The sequence below is a fragment of the Diachasmimorpha longicaudata genome, chromosome 1 (genome assembly GCF_034640455.1).
Source record: "Diachasmimorpha longicaudata isolate KC_UGA_2023 chromosome 1, iyDiaLong2, whole genome shotgun sequence".
NCBI lineage: Eukaryota > Metazoa > Arthropoda > Insecta > Hymenoptera > Braconidae > Diachasmimorpha > Diachasmimorpha longicaudata.
In genome coordinates this window covers 8,795,899-8,814,224 of record NC_087225.1, presented here as the reverse complement: position 1 = coordinate 8,814,224, position 18,326 = coordinate 8,795,899, and the positions used below count along the sequence as shown (strand labels likewise).

The following is an 18,326-nucleotide window of genomic DNA, read 5'->3' as shown; positions in this document are numbered from 1 at the left end:
CCACAGCCTATGTACATAGCCTCCACGTATGCGCCGTGACCTGTCTTGTACATACAAATAACTGGGGGGGTTCGAGGTCCTCTTGCCTCTTTGCGATAGTTTCCGTCGAAAGCCCCTCAGGTGTAAACCACTTGTTTCCCTCCTCCTCTCTTCCATCTCCCCGTCTTCTGTTTCAGCTTTCATTACGGCAGTACATATAAATATGGTTTGCACCGGGTGGCGGACCACGTCAGAACGGCGACTAGAATTTTTAGAGCGTGAACCAAAAAAAAAAAATTAGAACTCAGAGTAAACCGGCAACAAAATCCCTTGATGCTGAAAAAAAATATTTCAGTGGAGAAAAATATGTGGAGTAGAATTATTTTTCTGACACTTTTTTTTTTCGGGAGAAACTGATCGGTGAAGAGGTGTAGGGCTGTGAAATATCGGTATAAACCGTTGATTTTATGAGAGATACACGACTGTCACAGCAATACTTCTGGCAAGTGGGCTCTTGAAAATTTCATGTACAACACAGAATACGTTTGTCACTCGCAATTTTTTTTTTTGCGACATTATTCCACGCTGCCAAGCATCCATTATTCCCTGCAACACTAAAAAATTTTCCAATAAAACAAATATTATTTTTGATAATTCGGTCAAGGTTTTACAAACCGTTGGTTTCTCTTGGAAAAATTAAGTGAGGTTTTGCGGACATTTCTGTGACTCACGTTAAACACTTTAGCTTTAATCGATTGAGAAGTCATCGGTAAAAGTTCTGGGGTTTACCCAGTCAATTGTGTTACCATGTGGAGAATATGTAATTAGTCTTGAGTGAAGTTTAAGTATGAAAGGCAAGCAAACGTTGAAAAATTTTTCTTCATTTTCACCGCTTCTACTTTACCATCAAATACAATTTTTGGCTGAAGTAAAAATGTCCACTGGGGCGCCATCAAACTTATACACCAAAATGTATGGGTCCAGGGAGTGGTAATGTCAGATAGTGTGGTATCTCCACCCTCGTGACGTGAAATAAATTCGGTGGTAAGGATTAAAATGAATTATTCAACGAATCAAGACTCACGAACACAGTGCCATATATTCTACTATGTAGAGGCGGTTGGAGTGGGTTAAAAGGTTGACGACTACCACAAGTGGTAACGTAAACTCGCTGTGTAATTTTCTGGGTTTGATTTTCAAATCTCGCGTCCCTTTAGCACCATTTACTGCGGGGAATGTTAACCAGGGGCGAAAATACTGTAACGTCGAGATAATTCGGTGACATTTGTTCCGAAAATTTATAACTGAGAATTGTTACTGTGAAGATGATTTGTTGACTCTAGATGAACAGTGGTAGTTTTGAAGGTTCAATAGACAGAAAATTCAATTTTATTAATTATTCTGATGATTACTAAAATCAAATGAGTACTAGATTGTAGATGATAAAAGTAAATCATGAATAACTATTCGGAAGACTGCGAATTTATCAGGGAAAAAAATAGTAGTGTAAGGGGTAGAACAGCAATTTCCGACTTATTTTCAATTGTAACATAATATATTATTATTTGAGATGGGAAAATCTCGGGAATATCCTCTCTGCCCGTCAGACAAATCCGAGGAATGGCTCAATCTATATGAAAGGGAAGAGATTTCCCGACAAACACGGGGTAAATTGAGGGAGAAATGTATATATATTCTCGCCGAGACGACCTCTCGATCGTCCTCCTGACTCTCATCGTATCCCGCGCGAACAATCTCGTTTTATTGATCCAAACCCAACGAAATAACGGTCGCCAGCCACTCGATTATTCACGTGCAGAGACCAGCAGTTCTTCACTGCCTCACGAAATATTCCGGGGATTTTAAATTATTGAGTTATGGAATTATTTCATGAGGAATCGAAGGATGTGCTGGCTAAAGTCATTTTGGTCGGGATGAAAGGAGAACCGTTTTCGATAGCTTCAGTTTCAGGTTGGAATAAAAAATTCATTAATGCAGTATTACTTATCCGCCGTGAGATTGAGTCTTAAAATATATTTGTGAAAATTTGAAGGTAACCAATCATGGAATGAGAGAAAATTTATTATTGAATCAGGAGCAAAAATTTAATGGTTACACGGAGGAGAACTTAGCACTCAAGAAATTAATTAAGTCTCCAATGGACAAAATGTTTCAGAGAATTATTCAAAGGGTTTAGTACTTGGCAACCAACGTACACCTTTTAGATCTCCCTGGAAACACTAACATCCATTTAATTTCAGACAATGTGTAATTCGGGGATGCGTCTAGATAGCAATTAAAACGATCTATGCACTCGAATGTATATAAAAACTGACTGTAGCTTTTATCGTTAGCTCTGCCAAAAATCATTGCGATGTAAAAATCATTTGCCAAGTCTCTCGTAAGGTCAACGGGGTTATGTTCATTTCAGTTTGAAAAAATATTTCTTCAAAATAGTGCATTCGAGGGAGATAGAAAATTCGATAGATTGACACGTCAAGTGAGTGTTGATACTCGAATTCGCAAGGGGCACCGTCTATTTGCTGGTGACTCTATAATTGGTAGTTAACCTTTGAAAAGATCGAAGTTGAAGAAAATAAACTTCTATATAAGTTGTCATACGATTTATTCAGAGGCCTCAGTCGTTTGAAATTCTATTTTTAAATGGCAAAATCACATATAACTCTTCCTCAACTCTTCGAGTTAAAATGAGACGTGTGCGGGTACCGAAGGTCTCCGAGGCCGAGACCTCCTTTTCCCGTCATGAACTCACGGATGTGTACCCAACCCCCTTTCAAAGCCCGTGTTTAAGTCGGTTATAAACCCTCATTCTCTCGCGTGTTCATTCATCTCGACACCTGGCTGCTTCTACGTCACATTCACCTCGGTACAATGAGAAGTATTAAAAGTCCAAGTTTTATCGTTAGATTAAATTTCAGGGTACAAAGTTATTCAGATTGCATGCTTTCAACTACCGTTCGTGTTTAGCGTCAAAATGAAGGCGTGGTTGTCAACACAGCGGTGATTGAGGAAATTGATGATTAGGGATTGTAATCTTCAGTTGAAGCATAAATTCACGTTGAGGTATTTCGCCTGTATTTCTCAGACGAAGTGAAATTGCAGGGGAGCCTCAGGATTCTCGAGCTTTCATTTAATCCCTGAATACTAAAATTTGCAATCTTGTAAGGGGTTACTTTAGTGGATATTTTAACGACTCAGTGTTAACGACTCCTTACGGATTTAGTTTTGATTGAAATTGTTATACAAAATAGCCATCTCCAAGGGACATAAGATTGCCACAATTGAAACCTAACTAGACCTCCCTGGGAATGTCTGAATCGGGGAAATATGATCTGGAAAAAATACTTGAGGTATCGAATATTTCCGAGTAATCCACAGGCAATCGTCGAGACAGTAGGGCCTTACTATTGTTATGGTAGTTTATTGAGGGTTATGAGGAGGTGGTGGGAGGAATCAGAGGTAAAGGGATGACAGAGGGAAGGGATGAAAAAATTTTGACGAAGTCCTCACCGGAGGCATTAGATGCTTTAGAAGTTCGCAATAGAGAATAGATATTAGTATTTGTATTTGCACTTGTGGGTTCATAATTAAAGTGTTTGTTATTGAAACTTTGAGCTTTTCTCAATGATATTTGTCAACGATATTTTTCCTTAGTGTAGTTGAAAATGTTTCAATGGTTTTACGCTTCGCTGGTAAATTCTTCTGAAACAAAGAATAGTGTTATTTATTCATTTGATTCTTTCCCCCGATCTTAAGAATAGAGAAAACCATGTGGATTAAAGGGATACTTTTGACTCAACCGCTGTAATAATCGACTGGAGTGGATCGAAACACTGAGCAGGAAAATTGCCAGAGAACCACTTCTGTTGAAAATCTGCGGATGCTGGCACTTATCCCTCAGAAATAAAGGTTGTGCTGGAGTATACTCGTAGCTCTAGCATCTGTTCCAAAACACCACGTCTGTCACCGCACTGACACTGATTAGAAAGGAAAAAAAAATTGAGAATGATTAAAATTCCGAAGAGAATGGCATTGACAAATGTTCGTCATTCTGTTTTTCAATTTTTCCTCTGCCGAGAAAATTACATTTCTGAATATACTTCTGCGTGGTCTTTGCAGTGTACCTATTTGCGCCATCTATTCTTCAGAGGTCAGGGATGTATGGTTTAGTCATATTTGGAAGAAAACTCGTTAGGAACAGTTGGCTAGTGGCCAGTGGTACGTTTCCAAGAGTGTAACAGATTTGTCATGTCATAATCTTTGGAATGAGCTGAGGATAATCGCATTTACCTCCCTAAATTCAAAATAAAACGAGTTTGGGCATTTACTGTGCTTCTGGTGACACAAATACTAGTGTGCCAAGGACGGAAAGTTGAAACTCGCTAAATAATCGCCAGCGGAAGATTCGATTCAGCTACATTTCGGGGCACACTATTGTTCTGTAATCGCGAGAAAACTCATTCGCACTTTAAAAAAGTTTCCTTTGCAGTTTTAGAAGATTTCATATGTGAACATTCAGATGAAAGAGAACCACTTTGTTTGCTACACTTACGTTTCGTTACTTCTTCATTTTCATTTGTTAAAATTTTGCGTGAGATTAATTATTTTATCCCGCGCACTTTTCGAGTTATTGAATTAACTTCACTTGAACGAATAAAGGACTAAAATTGACAATGTCGCTTCACGTTGATTTTATTTTCTATTGAATATTATTCAAGACATAAGTTGCAGAGAGTGTTGAGGGAATTTTTTTATTATAAAGAGCTATGGATGGGAGTGAAGTATGGGACTGCATGGATTTGAGAATAATTTTAGAGTAATTGAAGTTTTTAGACGGGGAATTTTCCAAGGGAAAGTCCCCGGGGGTTTTCCCCAACAGATGTTGAAAAAATGTTTTCTTCATCCGTTCATGCGAGTCCCCGAACGATCAAAAAATATTCAATACAACTCAACCTCGTCCTTTTTCTGGCCTAAGGGACGAAACAAAAATTGCGATTTATTTCATTACTAGAATAGAATTGAAAATTCTGATTTCAGTTAAGAAAAAAAATCATTAATCTCTTAACCCACCAATACATTTACAAAATCTGGGGACTATTTGCATGATTTTCATCAACTCGATTTTTACATCCAAGCTAAATCCCCTAAATTGAATTTTCCGCTGTCGAATATTCCAGTTTCAACTCAAGGACTCCAACAACTTTTCGTTATTATTCGCAGAAATCCAGTCCATTTCCTTAACCACTTCAAGGAACTAATTGAGAATTAAATAGTTATGAAGATTTGGACGGAATCGCTTGAATTTCCTCTTCATTAATAAAGCAGGGAAGTTAACATTTAAATTATGCCGGTGTTTTCTCATTTTTCTTCTCAGAGTAGTTAACTGTATTTTTACATTTTATGCATCGCGACGGGATTCTGAACCATTTCGAGAAGATTAGGAAGGTGGGTAGGTGGATCGATGGCGTCCACAGGGCGTATTCACCCTAGGCCAAAGCCACCCACGCTCGTCACAGAAATCCAGAGGGAGTTTTATTTCTCTTGAATTTATCTGCTCAGATCCCTCATCGACGAAGTTTTATAAGGTTTCAGGCATGAAAAAATTTTATAGAAAAACTTGGCGAATTCGACAGAAAATTCTATTGAACTTGTATTGCATTTTTAGCAGGCTCTGTTGAGCAATTCCCCATCCTTACCCCGCCTTTTTGCGATAGAAAATATCCAATAATGATAGCCCCCGTGAATGATTTGTTTTATCCCACTGCGGCCCAAAGCTCACGAGAGTTATCGGTGTAACCGGAGTAGAAGTCCATCTCGCTATTAGTGCGCCATAAAAGACGCACGCGGCGCGAAAATTACTCTAAGAAAACTCAAAGTCGGCCACCGCAATGGGTTAAATGTCATTCCAATTCGCAACTTTGTGACTTCAAGTGCTTTGATGAATACTTTTCAAAAATAATTTAACTCTGCAATGAACCGTACGTTACTCTACCGAAAAAGGCGAACAAATAATTTGCGCTTTTCTCCCTCAATTTTTCGATCGTTTAAAATCGCGGGTGATGAACTATTAATAGTTGAGGAGTGGAGATCTAAATGATAGTGAATTTTGGTTCTCATAAATTTTTTATTCCCTCTTGGTTTTTTTTTACAAAATTTTCTGACATTTCAGTGACATAATTTCCTAGCAAAAGTTTGATAGTGAATAAAATCGATTACATGGCCATTGAATGGGCAATACAGGGGGGGAAAAAGGGGGAAACAGGTGTCAGTCGTGTCTATCGTGTTTCTGGCCATTTGTTCAAGCTTGATTTCCATATTCCCTGTTTCACTGGGCATTCGTAGACTTGTTACGCCCCCTGACTCCGCCTGTGTTCCAGTAACTAGTGGACTCCATGAGTCTATGAATTGTTTGTGTGGATCCGGGGGTCAGGGGGAGGGCGCATTTGTGAAATTGAATGATCCTTTTTTTAACATCAGCTAATGAATGTTTTTTTCATTGAATAACCCACATGGGATTGTTTGAAGGCCGCGTAAAGCTGCGGAAATATTTCCTCGATTCGCAAACCAAATATTTATCACGTTAAAGACGACTGAACACTATTTACAAATCCCTCGAAATGGGTGGCAATAACCTAAGGGGTTATTCTCATTAAAATTCAGTGATATAATGCCTACACGTGTTTGCGGCTCAGGTGGTGCATGTCAGGGATCACAATGACAAGCACTGCCAAAAAACTGGGTTCAATGATGACCGCCAATTTGATTGACAATAGCTATCCATTACCAATCACCTTTGAACCACAAAACAAATAATTTCTACTTCAAATTTCCAACTGTAACTTCACTTTTGACTTTCACACTTGACCTGTACACTCGATCTTGCAATTGATTTTCGTTTGATAACTGAATCAACGGCGAACATTCAAAATTTTCTAAATAACATCTTTCTCTGCGGACGACAGTTAATTCTCATTATCGTGTGTAATAGCATTTCATTCATTCTTCATAAATACTGTCAAAACATTGCAACCAATGAGTTATAGAATCTATAATCGTGAGCCCCTAATGACACGAAAGACTCTCGTATTATTGTTAATAATCCGTCTGTTGATCGTCGATAAATCCCAGCAATAAATAAACAATAACTTCAGTAATTAGCATTCGATTCTCACGCAGATAATCCATAGATTGTGAATAAATATAAATAGTGTATTGTGTCGTCCAGCGGTATCGACTATCCAATAGAAAACATCATGAATGACTCGCTAAGAAATACTCTACAAAGTATCAGCCATCTCTTCAGAATTATCAATACACGAGTTTTCATTGTATCGCTCTTTACCCTGAGTGCTTGAGACCCACGCTAATTTTGCGACTATTATTAAACTCTCTGATGTTTATTTATAACCGAGGAAAAATGATCGTGAGTGGTGTGGGTTCTCACACACGAGCGAGGGTAAATAGAAAAAGTATAATGCAGCTGAAGCGTATTGCTGCACCGGGAGACTACATCGAAATATTTGTCTGACGTCAGCAGTCAAATTTGCAAACACATACGTGAAAGTGGTAATAACTGGTATCTTCTCGTTTTCTCTTTCTCTCTCTCTCTCTATTCTCACTTTGATCGATGTCTTTCGCGTGCTACTGCGCGACATCACGTGGCTCGAACTGGCACTCTGCGCCTCCTCTGGGAGTTTCTTTCCTATATCCAACTTTTTTTTTTTCTCACTGACTCTGGAAAACTTTGCCAATTATGGAAATCGTGGTGATACCTTTCGCATTAACTAATTAGAATGCCAGTCATTTAATCTTTTTATCCTGTCAGCTTTCGTTGTGGGTGGACTATGAAGTGGGAAAATTAGTGAAGTCAAATATGAGACCAGTGGGGATGTCACTATTCTGGGAGTGAGCAATGTTGATGGAGAATGTCAGACTATTCAGAAGTCGTCGAAAGGGAAATTTGTTGATGATACATGGTATCGTAACTCATTACTGAAATGATTTTACAATCATCTGGAAGAGCTATTTGCAGTGAAGCCTAGTGTTGACGTGGGTTGAAGAGCTTGAAGTTTCAGCAGTTGGATAGATGCGAGCTGATTCCAATTAATATAGATCTTCTTCAGTATCGGATCTGAGATTGAATTGGTTTGGTCGGAAAATGGTGAGAATAGGTGGGAGTGTGTCAGGCCACTTCATTATGGGAAATTCATGTTGTCAGGGGTGATGAGCCAATTGGGAAAGTCATGATTCAGTTTGTACGAGGGGGAGATTAGAAATCGGGATCTGAAGTTTCCAGATAACGGTCAGTCACTTCCTTCTGACTCTCTTTCTTCGAAGTAAATATCAATAAAAGTGCTGAAGTTGTGGAACGAGTGAAGTGTAATATGAAAACTTTGGTGGTGTTACTGGTCTGAGAGTGAGCAATGCTGATACAGGACATCGATCAGTGTTGGGAAGTCATTGAGAAAGACATTTCTTGATAGATAGTATCGTAACCCATTACTGAAGTGATTTTAGAATTATCAGGAAGATTTACGGATTTGGACTCGTGAAGACTCGTGAAGACTTCTGGTGACAGGTCTTGCACAACATGAAGTTTCAGTTGCTATAGATGTGTGGGCATAGTTACGTCATCGAATCAAGGTCTTAAAACGTCATTACTATGGAATCTTCCGTTGAGAGGTGCCATATTTTGTCTCACCGGCTGACATCGTTTCGCACTCCATTTCTGCAAATGTCAATATAGATCAAAAGATGCAGAGGATCGTTGGGAAGAGATCAGACACTTTCATTAGGAACCATTCATGAGACTCAGGAATGAGGAACAAGACGGTCAAGATGCGATTTAGTTTATGCGAGAGGATGATTGAAGATTGAAACGTGAACTCTGACGATAACTCATCCTTCGACGGATTTTCTTCACTCGTTGAAATCTTTGAGTGATGCAGACGATCGAGCTATCATCTTAACGTTTGAATATGATGCTGAAGGGTTGAAAGTGATTTAAACTCGTCCATCAACGATCAACATTGCCATTTGTCCTGAATAGCGGGCTTCGCAGGGCGAAGGGTACTCAGAATTTACGAGGTCAACTCAAGAGCGCGATTACCCCGAGTACTTTGAAAGCCATAATCGTGGTAGACATGCCAATTATCAGTGTCCCTGTTCCCCTGAATTATGTGTTAAACACATGAAAATTAAAACAATTTATAACATCGCTCCTCGGGGTAAATGTAGATGACGGTCAGCGTTTTCGAGTGCATTTTCGAGGTGACTTTTTTTATTTCATTGTAGATATTTTCTTGGGTCTCAGGTGGAATCTAGGGAACTGCTGGGAATACGTGACTGCATTGGCTCTTCTGAAAATTTAATTCAATTGTACTGCAGTCGTGTTGTGGGTTTTGCGGGATTGTTTCCTGGGAAATCATCCAAGTTCGATAATTTTTTAAAGTCAATCTATACAAATCGCGTTTGTGGCAACGTTAGGAGAGTGTCACGGATCTGAAAGTCTCGAGTTTCATTCTCGTGTCCGGGGAAATCGAATACCGAGAAAAATAATTATAATTATCCTGTAAACATTTGTAGAAAATGTGCTGAATAAAATTGGACGAATACATAATCGTGTACTGGGATTCTGATGGAGTACTGGGAAGATTTGTCAACCCATGTCATAATTTTTCTCGTACTCCTTGTAACTAGACCGTCCTCTCAACTTTATCACTCACTATGAGAATGTTCCCCACATTTATCCAACACTGATGCAACAGTATTTTCTTCCACTTTTTACATTCCCACTGAAGAGAACATGTGAACCCATTTTACTGTGCAAGGGCAGTAATTTTTCTCGTACTTTGCTCTCCTTGCAAAGTTATATGGTACAGAAGGCCATATGTTATGAAGGTCGAGTAAAGTGACATAGTATAGCACAAGGGTAGCAAAGCACAATGTGAGGATTACATAAAGTAATATGAAAATCATGTGAGGGGTAACTAGGGATTATGAGGGCCACGTCAAGGTCAAGTGGAGCTCATAAAAATTATCCGGTTAAAAATCATTGTGAATCAGCTATATGCAATAGGGTCACTCTAGAATATCATGAGACCTCTAGATACTGAATAGCAAGTGAATGGGTTTTGAGTGCAGTCCATAAAAATTGTTTTGAAGCACCAAAAGCCTCAACAACTTCTATTTTACCCGGGGAGAGTGTCAAGAAGGTCCCGTAGGATTCGTTTGAATTTTCTGACAGACCATATATCCCAGAGTCGCTGCTCCGGTCACGTTCACTCCGACTGTGGCACTGTTTCCGCTGTTTTAGTCCATCTTGGAATGGTCGGTGGCACTATATATATCCTCTAGCTGTATAAATGCCGGTATGATCTCCCAGAGGAAATCCTCAAGGGAGTTTATGGGTACATACGTGCGGTGCACCACTTCACTCGTCGGATTCTCATTCTTCTTAAGACAAATTAATCCTCGAGCTACACCTTTTTCTCCCAACCAAAGAAGGGAGAAGAAAAATGGCATCACGATAACCCACTGACCCAAATTGAATTTTCGATTTTTTTTTTTCTTCACAATTTTCTTGTTGTTTGTTTCGAGACGAAGTGTGCGGCGCGAACAAGATAAGGTCACGTTTGGATATACGATGAAACATTTTTAGAATAGCAATATGATTTGATGGAGTAGATAAGGAGGGCTGGGAGGACTTGCGTGGAATACAAAATAATGGATTATGAGAATGTCAGGAGTTTATCTATTCGATTATTAGGGTGAAATTGTCTTTCTGGTTTTTCGCACGTGTCTTATCGTAGAATTTATTTGAAATTGCGGTGTTACTCGGTGATGTAATGAAATTGCAATCAAAGTTACATCGACGAATAGCTACGTTATGCTGAGGTGGTTTCATCATTCTCATCACGTAAAGTCGCTAGTGGAATGAAATGCAATTAGTTGAACTTAAGTTCTCCCTTCGACGACCCACGTGATTCAGAAAGTTGAATAAATAAAATAAAATGAATAAATAAATAAATAAAACTTATTGCTTCATGATTTAAGGAGTTACAATGTTTGAGACATCGATTACCGAAATTACTGCAATATTTTCACGGCCCCGGTAATCATTTGTTCACTAATGACGATAGCCATGAATACAATTATCTCTCATTAGCTGTTTAATTATGGTGTAACGCAATTCGAATGCACGTGGCACCTAATGCTTGCATCAAGCATTTTATTTTCAAAGTTGACGTCATATAAACTGTGTTATACTCAGACGGTTTCATGTTTCCAATTACATGAAATTGAAGGTTCACACGTTTCTAACGGAAACAGGGAAACACAATTAGTAGAACTTTGCTCATCTTCCGCTGAACCACTCACGTGATGTGTTCAAACCATGTTGGAGACTCCTTCGTTAACAATTTGAAATTAGCAATCAAACACGACGATATCGGTTAAATCAGTTGAGTAAAAAATTTGAATGAAAAATTTGAATGTTGTAGGTTTCATGATTCAAATGATTACGCCATTTGAGTGATAGATTGCTGTAATCAATGAAATCTTGTAATTGTGTACCCACCTCTTACGGAAATACAAATTATACTGAATTTTGATGGATTACGTCTTACGATAATCAAGGAAGGAATCGTTTGACGTGTGATCAATTACATTTGTTAAGATTGTGTTGCTCAATTCGAATCTGAATTGAACCACTCGCTATCCCTTTTATGTCTCATTCTCCCTCTGAATATTGGAATTAACATCTGAATACATTTTCCCCATAACCCTCTCTATTTTTACTTTTATTGGCGAAAAAAAATATTTGCAGATGTGGTATGAAAGTACTCTTGGGTTTACAGTGGTCGACGAAACAGTGCTTTTTACATGCCATCCAATTACAGAGTAAATTATGCATGAGAATTCAATTAACACAGTGGCCCTGGGTACAGCACGCTCTGCATTCATTGGGAGAATGAGAAGGGTGGGGAGGAATGAATAGGGATGATGCTACATAGGTTGCTGATGAAAGCGGATTGTGGGGGGTGGACGAGGGGGGATCGGAGGGAGAAGGAACTGAAGGGGTAGCGATGCGTAAAGTTACACGAAATTTTGCCACATTCCGGTTGCGCACATACCCTAACAGGCCTGGAGTTATGCCAGGGGGTGGAATCGATCGGTTAAGTTGTACATTGTGCTGTTCCTTGGTTATTTATTCACCGACTTACGTATTTATTGGACGACTGCTACAATTTCGATCCAAGAATAAATTTATAAGCACGTGCCTTGTTGAGGGGACTGGGAAAAAAAAACTATTGTTCTTGATATTTTTTTACTTCTGGGAAAAAGTTTTGTAATCGATAAAAGTTAAGGTTTGTGCAAATCTCCTCTATTGTTGGGTAAAATTGGTTGTAAATTGAAATTATTCATGCAATTTGTAATTTAGAGTGATTAAGACTGGATCATTTGCAGTTCATGATGATGAGGTCATCCATGAAGACTGAATATTATAAAAGAATTAGTCTATTCGTCGTGAACAGTCGGTTGCAAAAATGTCATAAATTATTGTTTTGCCTTCCGAAGGGGTATATTTACCTGTCGGCAATATCCACTCGTCGTAAACGTAATAAATTCGCTCGTGAAGGCTGGGGTAACGGTAGACAATCCAGTGCTGTTCTTTACGAGCTAGCTATCCACCTCAAACACGATAAAAAAAAAGAGTGGAAGTTGACCAGCCGTATAATCCACGCCATTAAATGTGATCGCCCCTCATTAATTGCCGAGTAAAAATGATCTAGTTTTTCATGAACCACAAAAGTCCTCTATTTCCCCCGCACGTACTTACGATTGACTTGAATTTTCACAGCTAATAATTCCGGAGAGGAAAACTTGAGAAACTCATCAGTGGAATTTATTTCACCTGATTACCTTCTAATTAATAATTATAAAATCATGGGATTATCATGAATTTAGCGACACAGGTCGTTTCAGTGCAGTTATCGTCTTAGAAATTTACGTTTGATTTTTTTTTACCGAAAATTTAACAAGTACTTTGTTAACAGACTTCAACTTAAATAAATCGAAAGTATTAAATTATCAAAACAAGTAGAAATTGTTTTCTTCATAGTCCAGTTAATATATGTGTGATAATATCTTAGCAGTTCACCAGTAAATAGAATCGTTATGATTTTCAGTTTCAATTGAATTCAATTAGTCTCTGCATTAATAAAAAATAAAAAAAATTATGAAATTGTCTGGTAGTTTTCTTTTTGTCTCCCCGGGACTTCCACCGTACAGTTTGGAAGAGCCAACACGAGGCTTGTACTTTATTTATAATCACCAGCGTTGGTCTTTAGACCAACGCTCAGTCGCCAAGAATGCCTTTAAAACCAAAGCGCTTGTCTATCTTCTATCTTCTTCGCATTGCTGTACTATCGGTCACACATCTTCCTTATGTTTGGCCCTGCTAACAACTGAAGTTGACAGGCTCTCCAGGGGGGCACATACTTTTTCGTTCCCGGTTGTAAGCTTTGTCATCAGTTACATGCAGGTTTCGTTGTCTTTTATCCGCCTCTGAAATTGTCTTCCGATTTTCATTGAAAAAGCGCAGTAACTCGCGTGTAGTGACATTGTAGCTGATGTAGATGAGAAGTGACAATGAAATTGTAGTTTTTAGGTGGACGTCCAAGTAATTTATGAGTATTCAGAGGGGGTGAACGAAATTTCACGCCTTGATTGAATGTTGAATGGGTCATGACTATTGGGAAATGAAATGAAATATATTTTCAAATTTTCCAAAGATACTTTAACCACACAATTATAATTACTTTGAAATTGTATTATATTAATTCATATTCTATAATCATATTATAATATTTCTCTCCTATATTTTTTATCTGAGAACATTCTCAAGTGAGAAACGAAGGAAAGTCTGTAGTTCGCAAAATCGTCTTGTTTATTTCCCATGCAATTTCTCCTACTTCCATCTCGTTTATGCCATATAACGAAGACACTCTTTGTGTTAACCGAAAACCCCGAGACCTACTCGCGTTGGTTCAGAGAGTTATGAAATATCGGAATAGTCGATTGGATTCGGGATGCATTCTGCAGAAACTCCTCTCCCTCCATTTTCCAGGGATTTTCTATCGCACAGAGAGAGGCACATCAACGAGCTGATCATTTTTGCTGCTTTTAATATTCGAGCACAGCAGCTGAAAGAGCTTCATTGATCTTCAAAGATCAGAGGGCGTCTTTCAATTTATTCTGAAGGATATCGTATTGAGAACGAGATAAAGTTAAAAAAATTAATCATGTCATATTATAGAGAAGTGAGAATGTCTCGTGAATAATGACAGGGGGTAGGTTACAATCACAATTTAATTGAATGGTGACTCGAGCGAGCTCAATGGAGTCATTGCGATGACAGCAACTGCATCGTTGTTATTTCAGTTGTTGTACAAAATAGTTCAATTGAAATATTCCAGCAGAAATAAATTATTTGATAATTCATGAGCAACTACTATTTAAATTCTCAACATCGTGGCCATAAATATTTTTTAATCACAAGCGTCTTGGTATAAATAAAGAGGTACGTCAGTCTTTATTGTTCGTAGGGTAGATGTCTTCCTTTCAAACGACACCCATAACTCGCTCGTATTATAGTATTCCCTCGGTTTGATTCTCGTTCATCTGAGCCAGAGACCTCTGACCCACTCGCCTGGTGTCCCATCAGCCCTCATTTTGAATTCTCAGATAATGCGGAAACACAAAGGAGCTCTCTCGCCAAGCCACTGCGCAAGCGCCTCTCCATTATCATCCCCTTCTTCGCTCCTCACCCTTTCCTTCACTTCACCAATTTTCGCATTTCCCATTTTCCCCCTGAAGGAAGAAAAAACAATTTCAATATAGGTCCGTCCCTTCTCCTTTCATTACTACGGCTGTTTCAATTTCAAATTCAGAGCCAGTGCTCTTGATCGATACTGACACTATAGCCTTACATTGTGCGAATTTCGAGTGTTTATTTTACGAGTCTCTAACTGTTTGTTTTTTCAGCATTCTGTTATTGGGTGGATCTAACTGGCAAACGCTAGTGAGTGAAATATATTGGGAAAATGCTGAGACTGAATAAATATTTTTCATCTCTGTGACTTCAATGTAGATTGAATGCATTAATTGATTCAGCGTTTAGCCGAAAAAATAAACGAAGTAATTGAAAATTTGGTCATTGATGCTCAGAGAAATGATTTCAGTTCATTTGATAAAATTTATTTTAAGCACAGACTATATTTGCTGTCATTTTAGGGAATCTAATCAATTTTATGAGAGCAGACGAACTGTTTATTCGATTTTGGCAAAAGGTTTTTCAGTAATCACCGAATTATTTATTTTATTCTTTAAAAGTAGAAGCGTTTTTAATCGTTAGAAAGAAAGATAATTTTCTGTAATTTCCAAGAAGAAAAAAGTTTCCATTTCAATTTAAGAAAGCAAAGGCACTTAATCGGTCAAAAAGAAGTAGAACATTTGACAAAATTTGAGTTGATGAATTCTCTGGATTTCTTCGTTAAAATTTTTGGTAACATCAAACGTGCAGGACTTTCTCAATTAATTCTAAAAAATAATAAAATGACAACCTTCGCATTAGCATTTTTTATCGCACACTGTAGAATAACGATTATTTCCGAGGCGCGTGGCGTTATTGATCTGAACTTGACGCACACGCATAATGACTCAGGGTCAGACGGCAGTCGATCACGCTGGATTATTGAGTGAACATTGCAGGAACAACTGTTTATACTAATGTTCTTCTGAGGTGTTGAAATATCAATGAATATTAGGTGCACGTTTGCTGTCATCTCTCATTTATCATTAACACTGCACTGGGCCCATAACCCTTTGGAGGGAATCCCAAGAAGTCCTGCCAGCATCTGGGGGTAGACTTTATGGGATAACGGTTTGACATTTGACACCTAAGGAGGTGTTTCCGAGGGGGTTAGACGTCACAACAAGTATACAAATTAAAAAATTGTGTTTAAATAAAATTGACAAAGCAAGAAATAAATATTCCAACTCTTTCTGCCCCCAGGCACACCCTTGCAGTGAATCCTACATGAACTACTACCCTTTAATAATTCAAGAATATATATTTTTTCACCACCACTTCGAAAACTCGTTGATACTTAATCGCAGTGGATTATCGAGGGAATATCACGGGAACAACTGCCCCAATTAATGAATTTCATTTGAAATAAATTATTCATACTCTCAAGACGACTTTTTGGATTATACTCATTCAATATGACATCACAAAATCAAAACTTAAGTAGCAAAATAAAAATATGTACGATGCTATATCTGAGCTAATACTTCAATAGTGATCGTAAAAGGAGAGAGAAAATCGATCGCTATGACAGTCTCGAATAAGTATAAGAGTATAAGAGAGCCTGAAACTGAAGCGATACTATATGAATAAAAAAACTGCTGCTATGTATACGTGAGAAGAGAAGGCGCGTGCGTAGTACGCGCAACGAATTTCATCATTGGAAAAGCGTCATAAAATGTGAACTTATTTTAATATATGAATATTAACGATCTGATTTTGTAAAAAAATCTGTGGATATTTTAAATTTTTGCAAAAAATTTCTCTCCGTGTGATATTTGTAATTATTTACATCTCTTGTGGTAAAATGATCATCTTTCGTGCACCAGCCAATTATGGAAATTATAAGTTAGTGTAATCTGAGCAGTAATGGCGTGCAATAGATTATATTTTCTAATCATGATGTCACACAATTAGTATGTGAATAATAGCCCGCGGACATTCCCTTCTCAACAGTTGGAAAGCCCAAGGCTACAAGGTGTGCAAAAAATGTTCATTTGGCCGTCGTCTGAAGTGGAGCACACATTGTTGGACTTGAGCCCTGGGTCGGGGTTGGCCATTACCATTTGAATACTTAAACCTCTCAAATCGCTCTCGTAAAATAAAATTTATCGTATCTAGAATTTGAATAGTATCACCTCGCGTTATCTCTCTTGATAGTTTCACATCGTGTGAGAAATTCCGCGAATACTTGTCTCCAGTTCTCCCTTCTCAAATGTTCCAAAAATTCGTATTCAGCCTGGGCCATGGGAGTGGATACTCGGCCATATTGCAAACCATCTTTGGTTACTCGCAACCACTTATGCCCTTCCAGCCACTTTGGCACCAATCCAAAGACTTCCGGAACTCCAACAGTTCTCCGTTACTCGTGCACTTTCTCACATACTTATGAGAGAACCTTTACCCCTAGACGCGGATTTTGGGGTTTCGTGTCGCGAAACGATTAGCTTAGAGATCTTTGATCCTATCATTTGGATAGACCTCTCGGGTACATAAATTCCGCTTTCCGAATGTAGTGCGGCCCATCGAGAATCCGGAAGCTATTGTTTGATCGCTCATTACATACCACTTATGATTTAATTGAATTTTTTTAGTTGGAAGTGATAAGAATAATCTCTGAGTGGCGAAATTGATTGTTGCAGAAATCGATTATCCATTTTCTGGTACTTTCATGTTGTGCTTCACTCCAATTGTCAATTATTATAGTACTCTTATCCTCATGTTCAATTTCTCCTGAATTAATTTTCTTTGTCTGAATTTTGATTTTTTTATTTTTTTCGTGTTTCAGGTGGTATTGGTCTTTATCCTCAGCATAGCATCGCTCATAATATATTTCATCGATGCCTCCAAGTAAGTAGATCGTAGTTTTTTAGGCGAGAACGGTGTAGCCAAAATGATTCGTTTCTGGTCATTTTCGACAATCGATTTTATTGGCTCAACTGAACGTTTTTACAAAATTTGTTTATTTCCCTCTCAGTATAGTAGAATCACTGATTTAGAAGAAATTATTTGAACAGGGATATTTGAATGTGCATTTCGTTGAACTTTCGAGTCACTGAAAATTTGGTACACACATGATGCTCCATTTTCTGGTTAAACCTGGAAAATCGAATTCGCTTCGGAATTATTCAACAGTAATTAATGAATAATCCATATGATGTATTCCATGGCAAATGAGTCAACGGCTGACCTAGATCCTTTTGAAAATTGATTCTGAATTTTTCTACAATTCGGGGTTCAAAAAACTGTATTTCCAAACTCTCAAAATTGTGACGATCGAGAATTTCAAGTTCAGGGATATGTAGAAGACAATAATTTTATTTCTAATCTTTACCAACGGGAATATGGTGCTCGGAATGACGGGATATATTTCTCAAAAATGTGAAAGAACTTCTTTGAACTCTGTGAAACACGTTACGTGACCCCGGCTGCTGTGCTCTCATTGATCGAAACG

General features: G+C 38.2%; 1 protein-coding gene across 3 annotated transcripts in view; it reads left to right on the top strand.

Moving 5' to 3' along the window:
* The window catches only part of LOC135172758 (calcium-activated potassium channel slowpoke), a 77,531-nt gene that overhangs the window by 5,833 nt on the left and 53,372 nt on the right, over nt 1–18,326 (top strand). For all 3 annotated transcript variants that reach the window (XM_064139107.1, XM_064139097.1, XM_064139116.1), the window contains exon 2: nt 17,661–17,722. In XM_064139107.1, coding sequence (XP_063995177.1) covers nt 17,661–17,722 — 62 coding nt within the window. The remainder of the gene's footprint in view (nt 1–17,660; nt 17,723–18,326) is intronic.